The sequence below is a fragment of the Somniosus microcephalus genome, chromosome 6 (assembly GCF_052327205.1).
Source record: "Somniosus microcephalus isolate GS21.2 chromosome 6, FLI_Smic_1.0, whole genome shotgun sequence".
Lineage (NCBI taxonomy): Eukaryota > Metazoa > Chordata > Chondrichthyes > Squaliformes > Somniosidae > Somniosus > Somniosus microcephalus.
In genome coordinates this window covers 41,381,158-41,406,928 of record NC_140992.1, presented here as the reverse complement: position 1 = coordinate 41,406,928, position 25,771 = coordinate 41,381,158, and the positions used below count along the sequence as shown (strand labels likewise).

The 25,771-nt window shown below is 45.1% G+C and overlaps 1 protein-coding gene across 1 annotated transcript; it reads left to right on the top strand.

The window, feature by feature from the left end:
• Positions 1 to 2,383: 2,383 nt before the first annotated feature.
• On the top strand, positions 2,384 to 24,990 carry LOC147115642 (uncharacterized). Its single transcript, XM_085990182.1, has 9 exons — positions 2,384 to 2,405; positions 7,519 to 7,644; positions 9,914 to 10,039; positions 12,489 to 12,614; positions 14,884 to 15,009; positions 17,459 to 17,584; positions 19,854 to 19,979; positions 22,429 to 22,554; positions 24,824 to 24,990. Exons 1-9 carry the CDS (start codon positions 2,384 to 2,386, stop codon positions 24,988 to 24,990), a joined length of 1,071 nt encoding a protein of 356 aa, XP_085846308.1.
• Positions 24,991 to 25,771: the final 781 nt, after the last annotated feature.

Genomic DNA, 25,771 nt, shown 5'->3' with positions numbered 1-25,771 from the left:
CTAAGAGTGCGTCGTCATACCGGCTTTGAAACTAACTGCAAGTTCGGGATTTCTACATGTGCTAAATTCCGAAGTTGTGATCTGTCAAGTTCTGACTGTGCGTCGATATCACTGCACGTTTCACCTACCCTAATGAATGCACTGGCGAAAAGTTGGGCTAATTGTCCACCTACTGCGCATTAATTACCCTGAAAATGTTTTCGTCTGGTGGAAAGAGGCGCAGGAGCCTGTTTCACAGCATAAGGGGAGGGGGGTGGGGCGGGAGTTGAGAATATTGCATTGGATTATTCTACAGCCCATTACAATGAGGCACTGGTTCGTGTAAGAACATAAGAACATAAGAAATAGATACAGGAATAGGCCACTTGGCCCCTCAAGCCTGCTTCTCCATTCAATAAGATCATGGCTGATCTTGGGCTCAAAACCACTTCCCTGCCCGTTCCCCATAACCCTTCACTCTCTTATCTTGCAAAAATCTGTCTATCTCCACCTCAAATGTATTTAATGACCTAGCCTCCACAGCTCTCTGCGGCAGAGAATTCCACAGATTTACAACCCTCTGAGAGAGGGGGACCCTTTATTCTGAAACTATGCACCCGAGTTATAGATTTCCCCACGAGGGGAAACATCCTCTCTGCATCTACTTTTTTGAGCCCCCTCAGTATCTTATATGTTTCAACTAGCTGGAGTGCCCGGCGGTGCCGAGGCTTTTTTCGAGGGCATGTTGTTGTTGGAAGAGAGAGAGAGAGGAGAGCAACTGGGGGGGGGGGGAGAGGAGAGAGAGAGAGCGACTGGGGGAGGGGAAAGAGAGAGAGCGACTGGGGGGGCGGAAGAGAGAGAGCGACTGGGGGGGCGGAAGAGAGAGAGCGACTGGGGGGGGGAAGAGAGAGCGCGACTGGGGGGGGAAGAGAGAGCGCGACGGGGGGGAAGAGTGGGGGGAAGAGGGGGAGGTGGGGGGAAGAGGGGGGGAAGGGGAGGTGAGGAGGAGGGGAGGGGAGGGAGGGGGAGGGGGAGGGGAGGGGGAGGAGGAGGGGAGGGGAGGTGAGGGGAGGAGGGGAGGGGGAGGGGGAGGAGGGGAGGGGAGGGGGAGGAGGGGAGGGGGAGGGGGAGGAGGAGGGGAGGGGGAGGAGGAGGGGAGGGGGAGGAGGAGGGGGAGGGGGAGGAGGAGGGGAGGGGGGAGGGAGGTGACGGGAAGGGGTGAGGGGAAGGGGGGAGGGGGAGAGAGAGAGGGAGGGGGGAGGGGGGAGAGAGAGAGGGGGGGAGGGAGGGAGAGAGAGGGGGGGAGGGAGGGAGAGAGAGGGGGGAGGGAGGGAGAGAGAGGGGGGGAGGGAGGGAGAGAGAGGGGGGGAGGGAGGGAGAGAGAGGGGGGGAGGGAGGGAGCGAGAGGGGGGGAGGAGAGGGAGAGGGGGGAAGGGAGAGGGGGGAAGGGAGAGGGGGGAAGGGAGAGGGGGGGAGGGAGAGGGGGGAGGGAGAGGGGGGAGGGAGAGGGGGGGAGGGAGAGGGGGGGAGGGAGAGGGGGGGAGGGAGAGGGGGGGGAGGGAGAGGGGGGGGGAGGGAGAGGGGGGAGGGAGAGGGGGGAGGGAGAGGGGGGAGGGAGAGAGAGTGGGGGGAGGGAGAGAGAGTGGGAGGGAGAGAGTGGGGGGGAGGGAGGGAGAGAGAGAGGGGGGAGAGAGAGAGGGGGGGAGGAAGTGAGGGGGGGAGGGAGAGAGAGGGGGAGGGAGAGTGGGGGGAGGGAGAGAGAGGGGGAGGGAGAGAGAGTGGGGGGGAGGGAGAGAGAGTGGGGGGGGAGGGAGGGAGAGAGAGAGGGGGGGAGAGAGAGAGAGGGGGGGAGGAAGTGAGGGGGGGAGGGAGAGAGAGGGGGAGGGAGAGTGGGGGGGAGGGAGAGAGAGGGGGAGGGAGAGTGGGGGTGAGGGAGAGAGAGGGGGGAGGGAGAGGGGGGAGGGAGAGAGAGGGGGGGAGGGAGAGGGGGGGAGGGAGAGAGAGAGGGGGGGGAGGGAGGGAGAGAGGGGGAGGGAGAGAGAGTGGGGGAAGGGAGGGAGAGATGGGGGGAGGGAGAGAGGGGGAGGGAGAGAGGAGGGGAGGGAGAGGGTGGGGGCAGGGAGAGAGGGTGGGGGAAGGGAGAGAGGGTGGGGGAAGGGAGAGAGGGTGGGGGCAGGGAAGAGGGGGGCAGGGAGAGGGGGGAAGGGAGAGGGGGGAAGGGAGAGAGGGGGAAGGGAGAGAGGGGGAAGGGAGAGAGGGGGAAGGGAGAGAGGGGGACAGGGAGAGGGAGGGGAGAGAGAGAGGGAGGGAGGGGGAAGGAGAGAGGGAAGGAGGAAGAAACCGGGTAGCCCAGACTAAAGATGGCGCTGTTCAGGCCCACATTGAAGTTCTGCCATGATCAAAGATGGCGTCACGAGGAAAGTGTCGTACTGCCAGGATCAAATATGGCGCTGTGGTGTCACTGCATTGAACTGCTGCCAGGATGAAAGATGGCCGGGCCCAGTTGCCGGGGTAACCCTCCTCGGCTCCCGATCTCCAGAGCGGGTTGCCGGGTTAACCCTTGAGAGGGGGGGGTGGTGGCTGAGGAGAGGGGATAGGGGGCGGGGACAGAAAGATAAAAAAGCTGTCTGCCAGCCTTCAGGGCGGGTGCAGCCAGCCTTGAAGGTGCATGAAGAAGCCGGCGGCCATTTTCTCATGTCGGTTGGAAGCTTGGAAAAAAAAAAATTCTTAATAAAAACTGCAAAATTTCTTTACTTTTAAAAAAAGTACCTGCAAAGTACAAAATCGGAAATCTTCTAACTTTATATGTTCTTTCCTTAAAAAACTTTCGCCTTTTTGAAAATCGAAAGTTTTTTAAGGAAAGAAGATATAAAGTTAGAAGATATACAAAAGCCGAAAGTTTTTAAGGAAAGAAGATATAAAGTTAGAAGATATAAAAACTGAATTATTTATTCTCTATCTCTTCACTTACGTTGCAATAGTTGCTGCAGTCACTCCAGTGCTCGCGAAGACTGAAGTAACTTTTATTTATTCTGTCTTATTAAGCATCAGGCCCCGCCCACACACGCCATAGGATTGGTCAACCATCACGTGATGGGGGAGACCGAAGGGTGGGGGGTGAGGGGTGGGAGGAGCTTGCCACAAAACAATTGCCTAGGGTCCAGCATGGCTGGCAACAGACGCCCAGGCTTAGAGGCCTACCTGCAAAAACGGGGAAAGGTAGGAAAATTAATGAGATTAGATGAAAGACTTAGAAAGTAATTAACTTTTTTTTAAAACAATTTCTGAAAGTAATTAACTTTTTTTTAAAAGAATTTCTGTTTTAAAAGGAACTTTTTTTTTAAAGACGCAGAAAGCGGGAAAAAGAAAGGAAAAGTTTGGAATCAAGATGGCGGCGACTCACCTCGGTTCAGAACGATAAGGCCCGCCCACACAGGCACCGATTGGTGGACTGTCAGGTCACCGAAGCGTAGGATTGGTCAATCGTCCCGTCACTCGACCGTAGGAGGGCCCGGCCGCACGCACCAGCAACCCGCCGTACGATTGGTTGACCTCGACGTCACTCGATGCTAATGAGCGGATAATGAGCGGAATGTTGAACGTTTTTTGGATACCGCGGGCGCAATTTTTGTCCGGCCGAAACGTAAATACGCTTAGGACAGTTCTGGAATCGTCAGCTTTCTTTCGACGTAACACACGTGTAGGCACGCTCTATAACTTTCGAGTTTATTCAATACAGACAGACGGCATGACAGACAGACAGAAGAACCGCTTTATATATATAGATAAAATCACCTCTCATTCTTCTAAATTCCAATGAGTATCAGCCCAGCCTGCTCAACCTTTCCTCATAAGTCAACCCCCTCATCTCTGGAATTAACCTAGTGAATCGTCACTGAACTACCTCCAATGGTGTATATCCTTCCTTAAATAAGGAGACCAAGGGGGAGAAATTGGGTGGAGCTGCAAACGAGGCGCCAAGGTCGCCTGGGCGCCGGATTTAGCGCAGCGTTTAGAGCATTAGCGACCGCCGGAAATTCAGCTTGAGGGCCCCAAGAGGGACACGGGGCGAGGCTCGAGGCACTCCGCGTCCCTCTTAGGGTGCTGAAACTGAATATCGCAATGCAACGTGCTGCAGCGACGGCGCGCTGCCGTACTGCAGGCCTTCCTCCCATTCTTAAGGGGGAGTGGCCTGCACCAGCGCGATCGGAGATCGCGAGTGCCGGCAAAAGAGCCCGGCACCGAGGAGAAGAGCCGGGCTCTCAGAAAACATCCGGCAATGCCGCGGGGGGCGATCAGGAGGCCGGGGACGGAGGTGCTGGCAGGCGGCCGCCGAAGAAAATGGCCGCCCACACCTCCACCTTAATTTGCGCCACTGCCGCCACAGGTAGGCCCCGTGAACCGGGCGCCATTTGCGAACGGCGCTACAGAGGCGGTGGCTGCCATATATCATGATCAGGGTGGTAGCGGGGCGCTGCGCACACTGATGACGTCATCGGTGGCGGCGCAGCGCAACAGGCTAACGCCACCATTAGCGCCCCAGCTAAATATCGCGTGAAGTGCGGCCAGTGGCGCTAAAGCCACTGAGTGCCCTCTTTAGGCGCTAACTGGTGGCGCAGCCCACCAAATTTCTCGGCCCAAAACTGTACGCAGTAATCAAGGTGTGGCCTCACCAATACCCTGTAAAGTTGTAGCAAGGCTTCCCTGCTTTTATACTCCAACCCCCTTGAAATAAAGGCCAACATTCCATTTGCCTTTTTGATTATTTGCTGTACCTGCATGCTAACTTTTTGTGTTTCATGCATAAGGGGCCCCAGGTCCCTCTGAACTGTAGCATTTTGTAATCTCTCTCCATTTAAATAATGGCCCAGAAATTCGAGTCGGAGGCTTCCCGCAGGTGCAAGCCTCCGACCTGCACTTACCTAGCGCGCCGGCCGTTGTGCTGTGGGCACACGTGGGATTCTGATCCTGGGCCTGCTGCAACTGCTGGCGTGCAGTGCTTGCATATCCCAGGGGCGCAGTTAGTTCGAAGCGTCCCCTGGGATCACGTGGGCCATGGAGCGCCAATGGTTGCAGGGAACCTGTATTCATAGATTTGACAGGAAGACCTTATGCAGTAACCTTTTATGTGGCACCTTACCAAATGCCTTCTGGAAATCCAAATACACCACATCCACTGGCTCAACTTTGTCCACCATGCTCGTTACATCCTCAAAGAACTCCAGCAAATTTGTTAAACATGATTTCCCTTTCATAAAACCATGCTGACTCTGCTTGATTTTCTGCATTATGATTTTCCAAATGCCCTGCTACTGCTTCCTTAATGAAGGACTCCAGCATTTTCCCAACGACAGATGTTAGGCTAACTGGCCTATAGTTTCCTGCTTTCTGTCTCCCTTCTTTCTTATATAGGGGTGTTACATTTGCGGTTTTCCAATTCGCTGGGACCTCTCCAGAGTCCAGGGAATTTTGGTATATTGCAACCAATGCATCCACTATCTCTGTAGCCACTTTTTTAAGACCCTGCGATGCAGGCCATCTGGTCCAGGGGATTGTCGTCTTTTAGTTCCATTATTTTACCAAGTACTTTTTCCTTAGTGATAATGATTGTCTTTAGTTCCCCCCTCCCTGTGGCCCCTTGATTATCCATTATTGGGATGTTGTTAGTGTATTCTACCATGAAGACAGATACAAAATATTTGTTGAGAGTCTCTGCCATTTCCCCGTTCCCCATTATTAATTCCCCATTTTCATCCTCTAAGGGACCAATGCTTACTTGAGCTACTCTCTTCCCTTTTAGATACCTGTAGAAGCTCTTACTATCTGTTTTAATATTTCCTGCCAGTTTACTCTCATAATTCATCTTCTCTCTCTTTACTATTTTTTTCGTCAGCCTTTGCTGGCTTTTAAAAATTTCCCAATCCTCTGGTCTCCCACCAATCTTGGAAACATTGTATGCCTTCATTTTCAATTTGGTACCATCCTTTACTTCCTTAGTGAGCCACGGATGGTGTTCCCTTCTCTTAAAATCTTTCTTTCTCACTGGAATATATTTTTGTTGAGTGTTATGAAATATCTCCTTAAATGTCCGCCACTGCATTTCAAATGTCTTACCCTTTAAGTTCTTTTTCCAGTCCACTTTAATGTTTGAATGGAAAGAAACGTTGAAAGAAATTTTCATTCGATTGAGCTTGAAAACAAGGACTTTTTGTGTCACCGTCTTTGCTGCCTAAAAGACTTTTGTAGTTTCGGTTTAATTCCCAACTTTTATATTGATACGATTTAATTCAGCTTCATGATTTCCTCATGTTATCAGACATTTAAACTCTCGATTTTAGATTATGTCAATTATACAAATATTACTTAGTCTAATAGAGGAGAAACAAATTTGCTTGGACTATAAGATTGTAATTATAGGTTTGTGTATTATAATCTTAGTTTGGGTGTTAAATACTATTACAATTTATTAATAAAACAGCACTCTCAAAGCTGTCAAACGCTGACAATTCATCTGTCAAAAATTTTTGAGAGATGAAACGTGATACCTTGACGTCCTCTGTCACCGGCTTTCCCTTAATTGGCGGGTTTAACCAGGTCAATCAAGGGAAAATAGCGTGGATTGGCCAGACGTCGTTGGGGGCGGGACTGAAACCCAACAACCAGCAGTCCCACCCCCAACACGCCCCCTTTGACAAAATCCAGCCCTAAGAGTGCAACATCACACCGGCTTTGAAAATGACTGCAAGTTCGGGATTTCCGCATGTGCTAAATTCCGAAGTTGCGATCTGTCACGATCCGACTGTCCTTCGGCTTTACTAAACGTTTCACCTATCCATTCAAATCAACGTACTGGTGAAAAGTTGGGCTAATTGCCCACCTGCTGCGCATTATTATAGCTTTATTTAATATAATCTTGGTTTGGGTATTAAATACTATTACAATGATTGTAATTTATTAATAAAATAGCATTTTTGGCTGCTAAATTATTAAAATGAGTTGTGGGCAAATCAGCAATCTCCTCTGTTTCCTGATTGGCTAAGAGCCAGGCAGTGAAAGGAGCACCGCCCCACGTGATCCCAGGTTCACATACGCACAGTGGTGCGCCCCTGGGATCCGTGGGCCTCTATGCTGTGCACAACTCTGCAGCGTTTGCAAGGACATTTTTGATGGCGGGTTCGCATGAGGTAAGTGTGACTTTCATTCGGATGTTGGCGCCGTTCTCATTAGCTACGCCGCCGACCACGAATTCAGAAACAATGTTCCTGTCATTTATAATCAATGGGGGCGGGATCATTTTATTTTGGTGAGAGCAGGTGACGAAACTCACACCCAATAGTATCCATACATTTAGTAAGGTTTTATAATGCTGATTTTATACTTTAACGATAAACAACACTAATGATATTGCTGCTGAATGTAAAGAGGAATCTGACATTATACAGTGCATCATGATATGTTGAAAACATGTGATTTAGGTTGACAATGTACAGCCAAATGTCACTCAAGCTGAGTGAGGAGTAATTGGACTTTTTTCTCCAGATATCGATGAATGCGCAACCAACACATCAACCTGTCAACAAATCTGCAACAATACAGTTGGAAACTACACCTGCAGTTGCGGTCCTGGCTTCAGCACCAACATTAACAACACTTCTCTTTGTGATGGTAGGAAATCTTCAAATATACAGATTCTCTGTAAATGATAATTTGAGAATGATCCTTCAACTAGCATTTCCCGTTGCCCTGCATATTCTAGATGTATTCAAGCAAAGTTTTTTTGTTCTTCTTAATAATTAAATAATGAGAGACTCACGACAATTAACTGTGTCCCTACACAATAGGCATATATTGACTGCAGAATATGTTAAAACTATTGTAGCAAATCAGTGAGTTACAATGATTCTTCACGTACCTTTCACAATTTCTGATCAATGGTCTGTGGTAAGCAGTTCTGGACTCGCCATTACTCAATGGCCCTGAATCTGCGGTCGGTATGATGGTGTCCTCTAAGAGTGCATCGTCATACCGGCTTTGAAAATGACCGCAAGTTTGGGATTTCTCTATGTGCTAAATTCCGAAGTTGCGATCTGTCAAGACCGGACTTTGCGTCGACTTCACAGCACATTTAACCTACCCATTCAAATCAACGTACAGGAGAAAAGTTGGGCTAATTGCTCACTCATTGCGCATTGATTAACCAGAATGTTTTTCGCCTGGTGCAAAGAGGCGCAGGAGCCTGTTGCACAGCATCAGGGGAAGGGGATGTGGGGTAGTTGAGAAAATTGCATTCGTTTATGCTACAGCCCATAACAATGAGGTGCTGGTTCATGTCTGAGTGGAAAGAAATTTTGAAAGAAACTTTCATTTCTTTTGAGTTTGAAAACACAGCCTTTTTATGTCACCATCTTTGCTGCCTGAAAGATTGTTGTAGTTTTGGTTTAATTCCCAAATTCTTTATTGATAGGATTCAATTCACTTTCATGATTTCCTCATGCTATCAGACATTTAAACTCACTTAAACAAGTAGTTAACAGGCAGTTAAGAAGCGGTACAAAGTTGAGTGCTTGCAACCAGGCTCTCCAGTGATTCTCTGCTTAGGATGAAACAGATGGCAGCTGCAGGAGAGGGTACAGAAGCGATCTGTCACTTCTCCCATTGAGGCGATGCCACACAAACACTTCAAAGCTTGCCACCTACAGAAAAATCTAAACACATTAAAAATGACCTTCCAAACATTTCCTTACATCTGATACTCACCAGTGTCCCATTGGATCCTTCACATCACTTCTGCAGCTGTCATCTACACACAAACATTACAACAGACCCACAGCACCCCTCATTTACCCGGGCGGGGTTCCCCGATATCAAGAAGCCGGCAACAGAAGTCTGAAAATTGAAAAAAGTCTCTTAACTGCATGTTACCTACCTGTTAACTACCTGTTAACTGGCAGTTAAGTGGCTATAATTCTCTTCCCGCCGCTAGGAGTCGGGTCCCTGCACAAATCAGGGACCTGACTTTCAGCAAGATTGGTTGGAGGTGGGTTGGGAGCGGGTTCAGGACGCGCTCCCATTCTTTTTCATTTTCCCAGCAGTTCCACCTCCAAACCCGCCTCCTCAGGGCTGGTAAAATCCAGCCCTCAGTTTTAGATTGTTTAAATTAATCAAAAGTTACTTAGCCTGATAGAGGAGAATCAAATTCGATAGGACGCTAAGACAATAAATATAGGTTTGTGTATTATCATCTTGGTTTGGGTGTTATATACTAATACAATGATCGGAATTTATTAATAAAATAACATTTCTGGCTGCGAAATTAGTAAAATGAGTTGTGAGCAAATCAGCAATCTCCTCTATTTCCTGATTGGCTAAGAGTCAGGAATGGAGCCCCGCCCCACATGATCCCAGGTTCACGTACACACAATGGTGCGCCCCTGGGATCCGTAGGTCTCTATGCTGCGCACATCTCTGCTGCGTTTACAAGGACATTTTTGATGGGAGTGTTTGTATGTGGTAATACAGCTTTCATTCGGATATTGGCAGCGTCCTCATTAGCTACGCCACCGACCGCGAATTCAGAGCCAAGGTTCTTGTCATTTATAATCAATAGGGGCGGGAACATTATCATTTGGTGAGGGCAGGTGACGAAAGTCACACCCAATAGCATCCATACATTTAGTATTGTAGGATTCGCAAAAATCAAAAACCGATCTCGCACACCACAAGCTCGTTAAAACGACCCCTTACAGTATGGTTTTGTGATGCTGATTTTATATTTTAAAGGGAAACAACACGAATGATGTATCTGCTGAATGTAAAGAGGGATCTGACATTATATAGTGCATCGTGATGTGTTGAAAACATGTGATTTAGGTTAACAATGTACAGCCAAATGTCATTCAAACTGAGCGAGGAGTAATTGGACTTTTTTCCCCAGATATCAATGAATGCGCAACCAACACATCAACCTGTCAACAAATCTGCAACAATACAATTGGAAACTACACCTGCAGTTGTCGTCCTGGCTTCCGCATCAACATAAACAACACTTCTCTTTGTGATGGTAGGAAATCTTCAAATATACGGATTCTCTGCAATTGCTGATTGGAAAATTACCCTTCAACTACCAGTTCTCATTGCCCTGCACACTCTAGATTGTTCTTTGCAAAATGGTTGGTTCTCCTTAATTACTAAGCAATCAGAGATTCACTACAATTTTCTGTGTCCCTACGCAATCGGGATTTATTGATTGCAGAATATGTTAAAACTATTGTAGTAAATCAGTGAGTTACCATGAAATTTCAAGTACCTTTCACAGTTTCTAAACAATGGGCTGTGTTTTGCAGTTCTGGACTCGCCATTGCTCAATGGCCCTGAATTTATGGTCATTATGATGGTGCACTCTAATAGTGCATCGCCATACCGCCTTTGAAAATGACTGCAAGTTCAGGATTTCCGCATGTGTTAAATTCCAAAGTTACGAACTGTGAAGTTCCGACTGTGCGTCGGCTTCGCTGCATGTTTCACCTACCCATTCAAATCAACGAACGGGTGAAAAGTTGGCTTACTTGCCCACCTACTGCACATTAATTACCCTGAAATATTTTTCTCTGGTGCAAAGAGGCGCAGGAGCCTGTTGCACAGTGTCAGGGGAGGATGGTGGTGGGGGTGGTGTTGTGAAATTTGCATTAGTTTATGTTACATCCCAAAACAGTGAGGCACTGGTTCATGTCTGAATGGAAAGAAACTTTGAAAGAAACTTTCATTTGTTTGTGTTCGAAAACAAAGCCTTTTTGTGTCACCATCTTTGCTGCCTGAAAGACTGTTGTAGTTTTGGTTTAATTCCCATCTTCTATATTGGTAGGATTTAATTCACTTTCATGATTTCCTCATGTTGTCAGACATTTAAACTCGCGGGGCTGGATTTTACTCAACGAGACGAGTTCGGGGCGGGGCTGCTGCCTTTCGGGTTCTAATCCCGCCCCCAGCGACGTCCAATGCAAAGACTCTATTATCACCTGATTGGCCTTGTTTAGCCCACCCTGCGGGCTTGCTGGCCAATTAAGGGAAAGCTGGTGTCAGATGACGTCAGTTGATGATGCTTCATCTGCCGGTTTTCCTAAAGGCACATGAACCATCTATGTTTGACAGATGATTGACTGTGTTTGACAGCATTGAGGTGCTGTCAAAGACTGACAATCACTGTACAAAGGTGAGCCCTTGCACCCTGGCTCTCCAGTGACTGTCTCCTTAGGATGAAACAGATGGCAGCTGCAGGTGAAGGTACAGAATCGATCTGTCACATCTCCCATTGAGGTGAGGCCACACAAACACTTCAAAACTTGTCACCTACAGAAAAATCTAAACATATTAAAAATGACTTTCACAACATTTCCTTACCTCTGATACTCACCAGTGTCCCATTGGATCCTTCACACCACTTCTGCAGTGGTCATCTATGCACAAACATTACAACAGACCCACAGCTCCACTCATTTACCCGGGCGGGGTTTCCCGACATTGAGAAGCCAGCAGCAGAAGTCTAAAAGTTGGAAAAATCCTCTTAACTGCCTGTTAACTACCTGTTAACAGGCAGTTAAGTGGCTATAATCCTCTTCCTGCCGCTATGAGTCAGGTCCCTGTGCAAGTCGGGGACCAGACTCCCAGCAAGATTGGTTGGAGGTGGGTTGGGAGCGGGGTACCCGCTCCCATTCTTTTTGATTTTCCCAGCAGTCCTGCCTCCAAACCAACCTCCTCAGTGCTGGTAAAATCCAGCCCTCAATTTCAGATTGTTTAAATTAATCAAAAGTTACTTAGCCTGATAGAGGAGAATCAAATTCGATAGGACTATAAGACAATAAATATAGGTTTGTTTATTATCATCTTAGTTTGGGTGTTATATACTAATACAATGATCGGAATTTATTAATAAAATAACATTTCTGGCTGCTAAATTAGTAAAGTGAGTTATGCGCAAATCAGCAATCTCCTCTGTTTCCTGATTGGCTAAGAGCCAGGAAGTGAATGGAGCCCCGCCCCCACATGATCCCAGGTTCACATACACACAATGGTGCGCCCCTGGGATCCGTGGGTCACTATGCTGCGCACAACTCTGCAGCGTTTACAAGGACATTTTTGATGGAGTGTTTGCATGTGGTAAGTGCGGCTTTCATTCGGATATTGGCAGCGTCCTCATTAGCTACGCCACCGACCGCGATTTCAGAGCCAATGTTCCTATCATTTTTAAATCAATAGGGGCGGGAACATTATCATTTGGTGAGGGCAGGTGACGAAAGTCACACCCAATAGTAACCATACATTTAGTAAGGTTTTATAATGCTGATTTTATATTTTAAAGGGAAACAACACTAATGATATTGCTGCTGAATGTAAAGAGGAATCTGACATTATACAGTGCATCGTGATGTGTTGAAAACATGTGATTTAGGTTGACAATGTATGGCCAAATGTCACTGAAACTGAGCGAGGTGTAATTGGACTTTTTTCTCCAGATATCGATGAATGCGCAACCAACACATCAACCTGTCAACAAATCTGCAACAATACAGTTGGAAACTACACCTGCAGTTGCGGTCCTGGCTTCAGCACCAACATTAACAACACTTCTCTTTGTGATGGTAGGAAATCTTCAAATATACAGATTCTCTGTAAATGATAATTTGAGAATGATCCTTCAACTAGCATTTCCCGTTGCCCTGCATATTCTAGATGTATTCAAGCAAAGTTTTTTTGTTCTTCTTAATAATTAAATAATGAGAGACTCACGACAATTAACTGTGTCCCTACACAATAGGCATATATTGACTGCAGAATATGTTAAAACTATTGTAGCAAATCAGTGAGTTACAATGATTCTTCATGTACCTTTCACAATTTCTGATCAATGGTCTGTGGTAAGCAGTTCTGGACTCGCCATTACTCAATGGCCCTGAATCTGCGGTCGGTATGATGGTGTCCTCTAAGAGTGCATCGTCATACCGGCTTTGAAAATGACCGCAAGTTTGGGATTTCTCTATGTGCTAAATTCCGAAGTTGCGATCTGTCAAGACCGGACTTTGCGTCGACTTCACAGCACATTTAACCTACCCATTCAAATCAACGTACAGGAGAAAAGTTGGGCTAATTGCTCACTCATTGCGCATTGATTAACCAGAATGTTTTTCGCCTGGTGCAAAGAGGCGCAGGAGCCTGTTGCACAGCATCAGGGGAAGGGGATGTGGGGTAGTTGAGAAAATTGCATTCGTTTATGCTACAGCCCATAACAATGAGGTGCTGGTTCATGTCTGAGTGGAAAGAAATTTTGAAAGAAACTTTCATTTCTTTTGAGTTTGAAAACACAGCCTTTTTATGTCACCATCTTTGCTGCCTGAAAGATTGTTGTAGTTTTGGTTTAATTCCCAAATTCTTTATTGATAGGATTCAATTCACTTTCATGATTTCCTCATGCTATCAGACATTTAAACTCACTTAAACAAGTAGTTAACAGGCAGTTAAGAAGCGGTACAAAGTTGAGTGCTTGCAACCAGGCTCTCCAGTGATTCTCTGCTTAGGATGAAACAGATGGCAGCTGCAGGAGAGGGTACAGAAGCGATCTGTCACTTCTCCCATTGAGGCGATGCCACACAAACACTTCAAAGCTTGCCACCTACAGAAAAATCTAAACACATTAAAAATGACCTTCCAAACATTTCCTTACATCTGATACTCACCAGTGTCCCATTGGATCCTTCACATCACTTCTGCAGCTGTCATCTACACACAAACATTACAACAGACCCACAGCACCCCTCATTTACCCGGGCGGGGTTCCCCGATATCAAGAAGCCGGCAACAGAAGTCTGAAAATTGAAAAAAGTCTCTTAACTGCATGTTACCTACCTGTTAACTACCTGTTAACTGGCAGTTAAGTGGCTATAATTCTCTTCCCGCCGCTAGGAGTCGGGTCCCTGCACAAATCAGGGACCTGACTTTCAGCAAGATTGGTTGGAGGTGGGTTGGGAGCGGGTTCAGGACGCGCTCCCATTCTTTTTCATTTTCCCAGCAGTTCCACCTCCAAACCCGCCTCCTCAGGGCTGGTAAAATCCAGCCCTCAGTTTTAGATTGTTTAAATTAATCAAAAGTTACTTAGCCTGATAGAGGAGAATCAAATTCGATAGGACTCTAAGACAATAAATATAGGTTTGTGTATTATCATCTTGGTTTGGGTGTTATATACTAATACAATGATCGGAATTTATTAATAAAATAACATTTCTGGCTGCGAAATTAGTAAAATGAGTTGTGAGCAAATCAGCAATCTCCTCTATTTCCTGATTGGCTAAGAGTCAGGAATGGAGCCCCGCCCCACATGATCCCAGGTTCACGTACACACAATGGTGCGCCCCTGGGATCCGTAGGTCTCTATGCTGCGCACATCTCTGCTGCGTTTACAAGGACATTTTTGATGGGAGTGTTTGTATGTGGTAATACAGCTTTCATTCGGATATTGGCAGCGTCCTCATTAGCTACGCCACCGACCGCGAATTCAGAGCCAAGGTTCTTGTCATTTATAATCAATAGGGGCGGGAACATTATCATTTGGTGAGGGCAGGTGACGAAAGTCACACCCAATAGCATCCATACATTTAGTATTGTAGGATTCGCAAAAATCAAAAACCGATCTCGCACACCACAAGCTCGTTAAAACGACCCCTTACAGTATGGTTTTGTGATGCTGATTTTATATTTTAAAGGGAAACAACACGAATGATGTATCTGCTGAATGTAAAGAGGGATCTGACATTATATAGTGCATCGTGATGTGTTGAAAACATGTGATTTAGGTTAACAATGTACAGCCAAATGTCATTCAAACTGAGCGAGGAGTAATTGGACTTTTTTCCCCAGATATCAATGAATGCGCAACCAACACATCAACCTGTCAACAAATCTGCAACAATACAATTGGAAACTACACCTGCAGTTGTCGTCCTGGCTTCCGCATCAACATAAACAACACTTCTCTTTGTGATGGTAGGAAATCTTCAAATATACGGATTCTCTGCAATTGCTGATTGGAAAATTACCCTTCAACTACCAGTTCTCATTGCCCTGCACACTCTAGATTGTTCTTTGCAAAATGGTTGGTTCTCCTTAATTACTAAGCAATCAGAGATTCACTACAATTTTCTGTGTCCCTACGCAATCGGGATTTATTGATTGCAGAATATGTTAAAACTATTGTAGTAAATCAGTGAGTTACCATGAAATTTCAAGTACCTTTCACAGTTTCTAAACAATGGGCTGTGTTTTGCAGTTCTGGACTCGCCATTGCTCAATGGCCCTGAATTTATGGTCATTATGATGGTGCACTCTAATAGTGCATCGCCATACCGCCTTTGAAAATGACTGCAAGTTCAGGATTTCCGCATGTGTTAAATTCCAAAGTTACGAACTGTGAAGTTCCGACTGTGCGTCGGCTTCGCTGCATGTTTCACCTACCCATTCAAATCAACGAACGGGTGAAAAGTTGGCTTACTTGCCCACCTACTGCACATTAATTACCCTGAAATATTTTTCTCTGGTGCAAAGAGGCGCAGGAGCCTGTTGCACAGTGTCAGGGGAGGATGGTGGTGGGGGTGGTGTTGTGAAATTTGCATTAGTTTATGTTACATCCCAAAACAGTGAGGCACTGGTTCATGTCTGAATGGAAAGAAACTTTGAAAGAAACTTTCATTTGTTTGTGTTCGAAAACAAAGCCTTTTTGTGTCACCATCTTTGCTGCCTGAAAGACTGTTGTAGTTTTGGTTTAATTCCCATCTTCTATATTGGTAGGATTTAATTCACTTTCATGATTTCCTCATGTTGTCAGACATTTAAACTCGCGGGGCTGGATTTTACTCAACGAGACGAGTTCGGGGCGGGGCTGCTGCCTTTCGGGTTCTAATCCCGCCCCCAGCGACGTCCAATGCAAAGACTCTATTATCACCTGATTGGCCTTGTTTAGCCCACCCTGCGGGCTTGCTGGCCAATTAAGGGAAAGCTGGTGTCAGATGACGTCAGTTGATGATGCTTCATCTGCCGGTTTTCCTAAAGGCACATGAACCATCTATGTTTGACAGATGATTGACTGTGTTTGACAGCATTGAGGTGCTGTCAAAGACTGACAATCACTGTACAAAGGTGAGCCCTTGCACCCTGGCTCTCCAGTGACTGTCTCCTTAGGATGAAACAGATGGCAGCTGCAGGTGAAGGTACAGAATCGATCTGTCACATCTCCCATTGAGGTGAGGCCACACAAACACTTCAAAACTTGTCACCTACAGAAAAATCTAAACATATTAAAAATGACTTTCACAACATTTCCTTACCTCTGATACTCACCAGTGTCCCATTGGATCCTTCACACCACTTCTGCAGTGGTCATCTATGCACAAACATTACAACAGACCCACAGCTCCACTCATTTACCCGGGCGGGGTTTCCCGACATTGAGAAGCCAGCAGCAGAAGTCTAAAAGTTGGAAAAATCCTCTTAACTGCCTGTTAACTACCTGTTAACAGGCAGTTAAGTGGCTATAATCCTCTTCCTGCCGCTATGAGTCAGGTCCCTGTGCAAGTCGGGGACCAGACTCCCAGCAAGATTGGTTGGAGGTGGGTTGGGAGCGGGGTACCCGCTCCCATTCTTTTTGATTTTCCCAGCAGTCCTGCCTCCAAACCAACCTCCTCAGTGCTGGTAAAATCCAGCCCTCAATTTCAGATTGTTTAAATTAATCAAAAGTTACTTAGCCTGATAGAGGAGAATCAAATTCGATAGGACTATAAGACAATAAATATAGGTTTGTTTATTATCATCTTAGTTTGGGTGTTATATACTAATACAATGATCGGAATTTATTAATAAAATAACATTTCTGGCTGCTAAATTAGTAAAGTGAGTTATGCGCAAATCAGCAATCTCCTCTGTTTCCTGATTGGCTAAGAGCCAGGAAGTGAATGGAGCCCCGCCCCCACATGATCCCAGGTTCACATACACACAATGGTGCGCCCCTGGGATCCGTGGGTCACTATGCTGCGCACAACTCTGCAGCGTTTACAAGGACATTTTTGATGGAGTGTTTGCATGTGGTAAGTGCGGCTTTCATTCGGATATTGGCAGCGTCCTCATTAGCTACGCCACCGACCGCGATTTCAGAGCCAATGTTCCTATCATTTTTAAATCAATAGGGGCGGGAACATTATCATTTGGTGAGGGCAGGTGACGAAAGTCACACCCAATAGTAACCATACATTTAGTAAGGTTTTATAATGCTGATTTTATATTTTAAAGGGAAACAACACTAATGATATTGCTGCTGAATGTAAAGAGGAATCTGACATTATACAGTGCATCGTGATGTGTTGAAAACATGTGATTTAGGTTGACAATGTATGGCCAAATGTCACTGAAACTGAGCGAGGTGTAATTGGACTTTTTTCTCCAGATATCGATGAATGCGCAACCAACACATCAACCTGTCAACAAATCTGCAACAATACAGTTGGAAACTACACCTGCAGTTGCGGTCCTGGCTTCAGCACCAACATTAACAACACTTCTCTTTGTGATGGTAGGAAATCTTCAAATATACAGATTCTCTGTAAATGATAATTTGAGAATGATCCTTCAACTAGCATTTCCCGTTGCCCTGCATATTCTAGATGTATTCAAGCAAAGTTTTTTTGTTCTTCTTAATAATTAAATAATGAGAGACTCACGACAATTAACTGTGTCCCTACACAATAGGCATATATTGACTGCAGAATATGTTAAAACTATTGTAGCAAATCAGTGAGTTACAATGATTCTTCACGTACCTTTCACAATTTCTGATCAATGGTCTGTGGTAAGCAGTTCTGGACTCGCCATTACTCAATGGCCCTGAATCTGCGGTCGGTATGATGGTGTCCTCTAAGAGTGCATCGTCATACCGGCTTTGAAAATGACCGCAAGTTTGGGATTTCTCTATGTGCTAAATTCCGAAGTTGCGATCTGTCAAGACCGGACTTTGCGTCGACTTCACAGCACATTTAACCTACCCATTCAAATCAACGTACAGGAGAAAAGTTGGGCTAATTGCTCACTCATTGCGCATTGATTAACCAGAATGTTTTTCGCCTGGTGCAAAGAGGCGCAGGAGCCTGTTGCACAGCATCAGGGGAAGGGGATGTGGGGTAGTTGAGAAAATTGCATTCGTTTATGCTACAGCCCATAACAATGAGGTGCTGGTTCATGTCTGAGTGGAAAGAAATTTTGAAAGAAACTTTCATTTCTTTTGAGTTTGAAAACACAGCCTTTTTATGTCACCATCTTTGCTGCCTGAAAGATTGTTGTAGTTTTGGTTTAATTCCCAAATTCTTTATTGATAGGATTCAATTCACTTTCATGATTTCCTCATGCTATCAGACATTTAAACTCACTTAAACAAGTAGTTAACAGGCAGTTAAGAAGCGGTACAAAGTTGAGTGCTTGCAACCAGGCTCTCCAGTGATTCTCTGCTTAGGATGAAACAGATGGCAGCTGCAGGAGAGGGTACAGAAGCGATCTGTCACTTCTCCCATTGAGGCGATGCCACACAAACACTTCAAAGCTTGCCACCTACAGAAAAATCTAAACACATTAAAAATGACCTTCCAAACATTTCCTTACATCTGATACTCACCAGTGTCCCATTGGATCCTTCACATCACTTCTGCAGCTGTCATCTACACACAAACATTACAACAGACCCACAGCACCCCTCATTTACCCGGGCGGGGTTCCCCGATATCAAGAAGCCGGCAACAGAAGTCTGAAAATTGAAAAAAGTCTCTTAACTGCATGTTACCTACCTGTTAACTACCTGTTAACTGGCAGTTAAGTGGCTATAATTCTCTTCCCGCCGCTAGGAGTCGGGTCCCTGCACAAATCAGGGACCTGACTTTCAGCAAGATTGGTTGGAGGTGGGTTGGGAGCGGGTTCAGGACGCGCTCCCATTCTTTTTCATTTTCCCAGCAGTTCCACCTCCAAACCCGCCTCCTCAGGGCTGGTAAAATCCAGCCCTCAGTTTTAGATTGTTTAAATTAATCAAAAGTTACTTAGCCTGATAGAGGAGAATCAAATTCGATAGGACTCTAAGACAATAAATATAGGTTTGTGTATTATCATCTTGGTTTGGGTGTTATATACTAATACAATGATCGGAATTTATTAATAAAATAACATTTCTGGCTGCGAAATTAGTAAAATGAGTTGTGAGCAAATCAGCAATCTCCTCTATTTCCTGATTGGCTAAGAGTCAGGAATGGAGCCCCGCCCCACATGATCCCAGGTTCACGTACACACAATGGTGCGCCCCTGGGATCCGTAGGTCTCTATGCTGCGCACATCTCTGCTGCGTTTACAAGGACATTTTTGATGGGAGTGTTTGTATGTGGTAATACAGCTTTCATTCGGATATTGGCAGCGTCCTCATTAGCTACGCCACCGACCGCGAATTCAGAGCCAAGGTTCTTGTCATTTATAATCAATAGGGGCGGGAACATTATCATTTGGTGAGGGCAGGTGACGAAAGTCACACCCAATAGCATCCATACATTTAGTATTGTAGGATTCGCAAAAATCAAAAACCGATCTCGCACACCACAAGCTCGTTAAAACGACCCCTTACAGTATGGTTTTGTGATGCTGATTTTATATTTTAAAGGGAAACAACACGAATGATGTATCTGCTGAATGTAAAGAGGGATCTGACATTATATAGTGCATCGTGATGTGTTGAAAACATGTGATTTAGGTTAACAATGTACAGCCAAATGTCATTCAAACTGAGCGAGGAGTAATTGGACTTTTTTCCCCAGATATCAATGAATGCGCAACCAACACATCAACCTGTCAACAAATCTGCAACAATACAATTGGAAACTACACCTGCAGTTGTCGTCCTGGCTTCCGCATCAACATAAACAACACTTCTCTTTGTGATGGTAGGAAATCTTCAAATATACGGATTCTCTGCAATTGCTGATTGGAAAATTACCCTTCAACTACCAGTTCTCATTGCCCTGCACACTCTAGATTGTTCTTTGCAAAATGGTTGGTTCTCCTTAATTACTAAGCAATCAGAGATTCACTACAATTTTCTGTGTCCCTACGCAATCGGGATTTATTGATTGCAGAATATGTTAAAACTATTGTAGTAAATCAGTGAGTTACCATGAAATTTCAAGTACCTTTCACAGTTTCTAAACAATGGGCTGTGTTTTGCAGTTCTGGACTCGCCATTGCTCAATGGCCCTGAATTTATGGTCATTATGATGGTGCACTCTAATAGTGCATCGCCATACCGCCTTTGAAAATGACTGCAAGTTCAGGATTTCCGCATGTGTTAAATTCCAAAGTTACGAACTGTGAAGTTCCGACTGTGCGTCGGCTTCGCTGCATGTTTCACCTACCCATTCAAATCAACGAACGGGTGAAAAGTTGGCTTACTTGCCCACCTACTGCACATTAATTACCCTGAAATATTTTTCTCTGGTGCAAAGAGGCGCAGGAGCCTGTTGCACAGTGTCAGGGGAGGATGGTGGTGGGGGTGGTGTTGTGAAATTTGCATTAGTTTATGTTACATCCCAAAACAGTGAGGCACTGGTTCATGTCTGAATGGAAAGAAACTTTGAAAGAAACTTTCATTTGTTTGTGTTCGAAAACAAAGCCTTTTTGTGTCACCATCTTTGCTGCCTGAAAGACTGTTGTAGTTTTGGTTTAATTCCCATCTTCTATATTGGTAGGATTTAATTCACTTTCATGATTTCCTCATGTTGTCAGACATTTAAACTCGCGGGGCTGGATTTTACTCAACGAGACGAGTTCGGGGCGGGGCTGCTGCCTTTCGGGTTCTAATCCCGCCCCCAGCGACGTCCAATGCAAAGACTCTATTATCACCTGATTGGCCTTGTTTAGCCCACCCTGCGGGCTTGCTGGCCAATTAAGGGAAAGCTGGTGTCAGATGACGTCAGTTGATGATGCTTCATCTGCCGGTTTTCCTAAAGGCACATGAACCATCTATGTTTGACAGATGATTGACTGTGTTTGACAGCATTGAGGTGCTGTCAAAGACTGACAATCACTGTACAAAGGTGAGCCCTTGCACCCTGGCTCTCCAGTGACTGTCTCCTTAGGATGAAACAGATGGCAGCTGCAGGTGAAGGTACAGAATCGATCTGTCACATCTCCCATTGAGGTGAGGCCACACAAACACTTCAAAACTTGTCACCTACAGAAAAATCTAAACATATTAAAAATGACTTTCACAACATTTCCTTACCTCTGATACTCACCAGTGTCCCATTGGATCCTTCACACCACTTCTGCAGTGGTCATCTATGCACAAACATTACAACAGACCCACAGCTCCACTCATTTACCCGGGCGGGGTTTCCCGACATTGAGAAGCCAGCAGCAGAAGTCTAAAAGTTGGAAAAATCCTCTTAACTGCCTGTTAACTACCTGTTAACAGGCAGTTAAGTGGCTATAATCCTCTTCCTGCCGCTATGAGTCAGGTCCCTGTGCAAGTCGGGGACCAGACTCCCAGCAAGATTGGTTGGAGGTGGGTTGGGAGCGGGGTACCCGCTCCCATTCTTTTTGATTTTCCCAGCAGTCCTGCCTCCAAACCAACCTCCTCAGTGCTGGTAAAATCCAGCCCTCAATTTCAGATTGTTTAAATTAATCAAAAGTTACTTAGCCTGATAGAGGAGAATCAAATTCGATAGGACTATAAGACAATAAATATAGGTTTGTTTATTATCATCTTAGTTTGGGTGTTATATACTAATACAATGATCGGAATTTATTAATAAAATAACATTTCTGGCTGCTAAATTAGTAAAGTGAGTTATGCGCAAATCAGCAATCTCCTCTGTTTCCTGATTGGCTAAGAGCCAGGAAGTGAATGGAGCCCCGCCCCCACATGATCCCAGGTTCACATACACACAATGGTGCGCCCCTGGGATCCGTGGGTCACTATGCTGCGCACAACTCTGCAGCGTTTACAAGGACATTTTTGATGGAGTGTTTGCATGTGGTAAGTGCGGCTTTCATTCGGATATTGGCAGCGTCCTCATTAGCTACGCCACCGACCGCGATTTCAGAGCCAATGTTCCTATCATTTTTAAATCAATAGGGGCGGGAACATTATCATTTGGTGAGGGCAGGTGACGAAAGTCACACCCAATAGTAACCATACATTTAGTAAGGTTTTATAATGCTGATTTTATATTTTAAAGGGAAACAACACTAATGATATTGCTGCTGAATGTAAAGAGGAATCTGACATTATACAGTGCATCGTGATGTGTTGAAAACATGTGATTTAGGTTGACAATGTATGGCCAAATGTCACTGAAACTGAGCGAGGTGTAATTGGACTTTTTTCTCCAGATATCGATGAATGCGCAACCAACACATCAACCTGTCAACAAATCTGCAACAATACAGTTGGAAACTACACCTGCAGTTGCGGTCCTGGCTTCAGCACCAACATTAACAACACTTCTCTTTGTGATGGTAGGAAATCTTCAAATATACAGATTCTCTGTAAATGATAATTTGAGAATGATCCTTCAACTAGCATTTCCCGTTGCCCTGCATATTCTAGATGTATTCAAGCAAAGTTTTTTTGTTCTTCTTAATAATTAAATAATGAGAGACTCACGACAATTAACTGTGTCCCTACACAATAGGCATATATTGACTGCAGAATATGTTAAAACTATTGTAGCAAATCAGTGAGTTACAATGATTCTTCACGTACCTTTCACAATTTCTGATCAATGGTCTGTGGTAAGCAGTTCTGGACTCGCCATTACTCAATGGCCCTGAATCTGCGGTCGGTATGATGGTGTCCTCTAAGAGTGCATCGTCATACCGGCTTTGAAAATGACCGCAAGTTTGGGATTTCTCTATGTGCTAAATTCCGAAGTTGCGATCTGTCAAGACCGGACTTTGCGTCGACTTCACAGCACATTTAACCTACCCATTCAAATCAACGTACAGGAGAAAAGTTGGGCTAATTGCTCACTCATTGCGCATTGATTAACCAGAATGTTTTTCGCCTGGTGCAAAGAGGCGCAGGAGCCTGTTGCACAGCATCAGGGGAAGGGGATGTGGGGTAGTTGAGAAAATTGCATTCGTTTATGCTACAGCCCATAACAATGAGGTGCTGGTTCATGTCTGAGTGGAAAGAAATTTTGAAAGAAACTTTCATTTCTTTTGAGTTTGAAAACACAGCCTTTTTATGTCACCATCTTTGCTGCCTGAAAGATTGTTGTAGTTTTGGTTTAATTCCCAAATTCTTTATTGATAGGATTCAATTCACTTTCATGATTTCCTCATGCTATCAGACATTTAAACTCACTTAAACAAGTAGTTAACAGGCAGTTAAGAAGCGGTACAAAGTTGAGTGCTTGCAACCAGGCTCTCCAGTGATTCTCTGCTTAGGATGAAACAGATGGCAGCTGCAGGAGAGGGTACAGAAGCGATCTGTCACTTCTCCCATTGAGGCGATGCCACACAAACACTTCAAAGCTTGCCACCTACAGAAAAATCTAAACACATTAAAAATGACCTTCCAAACATTTCCTTACATCTGATACTCACCAGTGTCCCATTGGATCCTTCACATCACTTCTGCAGCTGTCATCTACACACAAACATTACAACAGACCCACAGCACCCCTCATTTACCCGGGCGGGGTTCCCCGATATCAAGAAGCCGGCAACAGAAGTCTGAAAATTGAAAAAAGTCTCTTAACTGCATGTTACCTACCTGTTAACTACCTGTTAACTGGCAGTTAAGTGGCTATAATTCTCTTCCCGCCGCTAGGAGTCGGGTCCCTGCACAAATCAGGGACCTGACTTTCAGCAAGATTGGTTGGAGGTGGGTTGGGAGCGGGTTCAGGACGCGCTCCCATTCTTTTTCATTTTCCCAGCAGTTCCACCTCCAAACCCGCCTCCTCAGGGCTGGTAAAATCCAGCCCTCAGTTTTAGATTGTTTAAATTAATCAAAAGTTACTTAGCCTGATAGAGGAGAATCAAATTCGATAGGACTCTAAGACAATAAATATAGGTTTGTGTATTATCATCTTGGTTTGGGTGTTATATACTAATACAATGATCGGAATTTATTAATAAAATAACATTTCTGGCTGCGAAATTAGTAAAATGAGTTGTGAGCAAATCAGCAATCTCCTCTATTTCCTGATTGGCTAAGAGTCAGGAATGGAGCCCCGCCCCACATGATCCCAGGTTCACGTACACACAATGGTGCGCCCCTGGGATCCGTAGGTCTCTATGCTGCGCACATCTCTGCTGCGTTTACAAGGACATTTTTGATGGGAGTGTTTGTATGTGGTAATACAGCTTTCATTCGGATATTGGCAGCGTCCTCATTAGCTACGCCACCGACCGCGAATTCAGAGCCAAGGTTCTTGTCATTTATAATCAATAGGGGCGGGAACATTATCATTTGGTGAGGGCAGGTGACGAAAGTCACACCCAATAGCATCCATACATTTAGTATTGTAGGATTCGCAAAAATCAAAAACCGATCTCGCACACCACAAGCTCGTTAAAACGACCCCTTACAGTATGGTTTTGTGATGCTGATTTTATATTTTAAAGGGAAACAACACGAATGATGTATCTGCTGAATGTAAAGAGGGATCTGACATTATATAGTGCATCGTGATGTGTTGAAAACATGTGATTTAGGTTAACAATGTACAGCCAAATGTCATTCAAACTGAGCGAGGAGTAATTGGACTTTTTTCCCCAGATATCAATGAATGCGCAACCAACACATCAACCTGTCAACAAATCTGCAACAATACAATTGGAAACTACACCTGCAGTTGTCGTCCTGGCTTCCGCATCAACATAAACAACACTTCTCTTTGTGATGGTAGGAAATCTTCAAATATACGGATTCTCTGCAATTGCTGATTGGAAAATTACCCTTCAACTACCAGTTCTCATTGCCCTGCACACTCTAGATTGTTCTTTGCAAAATGGTTGGTTCTCCTTAATTACTAAGCAATCAGAGATTCACTACAATTTTCTGTGTCCCTACGCAATCGGGATTTATTGATTGCAGAATATGTTAAAACTATTGTAGTAAATCAGTGAGTTACCATGAAATTTCAAGTACCTTTCACAGTTTCTAAACAATGGGCTGTGTTTTGCAGTTCTGGACTCGCCATTGCTCAATGGCCCTGAATTTATGGTCATTATGATGGTGCACTCTAATAGTGCATCGCCATACCGCCTTTGAAAATGACTGCAAGTTCAGGATTTCCGCATGTGTTAAATTCCAAAGTTACGAACTGTGAAGTTCCGACTGTGCGTCGGCTTCGCTGCATGTTTCACCTACCCATTCAAATCAACGAACGGGTGAAAAGTTGGCTTACTTGCCCACCTACTGCACATTAATTACCCTGAAATATTTTTCTCTGGTGCAAAGAGGCGCAGGAGCCTGTTGCACAGTGTCAGGGGAGGATGGTGGTGGGGGTGGTGTTGTGAAATTTGCATTAGTTTATGTTACATCCCAAAACAGTGAGGCACTGGTTCATGTCTGAATGGAAAGAAACTTTGAAAGAAACTTTCATTTGTTTGTGTTCGAAAACAAAGCCTTTTTGTGTCACCATCTTTGCTGCCTGAAAGACTGTTGTAGTTTTGGTTTAATTCCCATCTTCTATATTGGTAGGATTTAATTCACTTTCATGAT

Coding starts and splice junctions, on each gene's coding strand:
- LOC147115642 (XM_085990182.1), top strand. CDS start 2,384: ATGGCGTCACGAGGAAAGTGTC. Junction 10,040..12,488: donor CAACACTTCTCTTTGTGATG/GTAGGAAATCTT, acceptor TTTTTTCTCCAG/ATATCGATGAATGCGCAACC. Junction 17,585..19,853: donor CAACACTTCTCTTTGTGATG/GTAGGAAATCTT, acceptor TTTTTTCCCCAG/ATATCAATGAATGCGCAACC.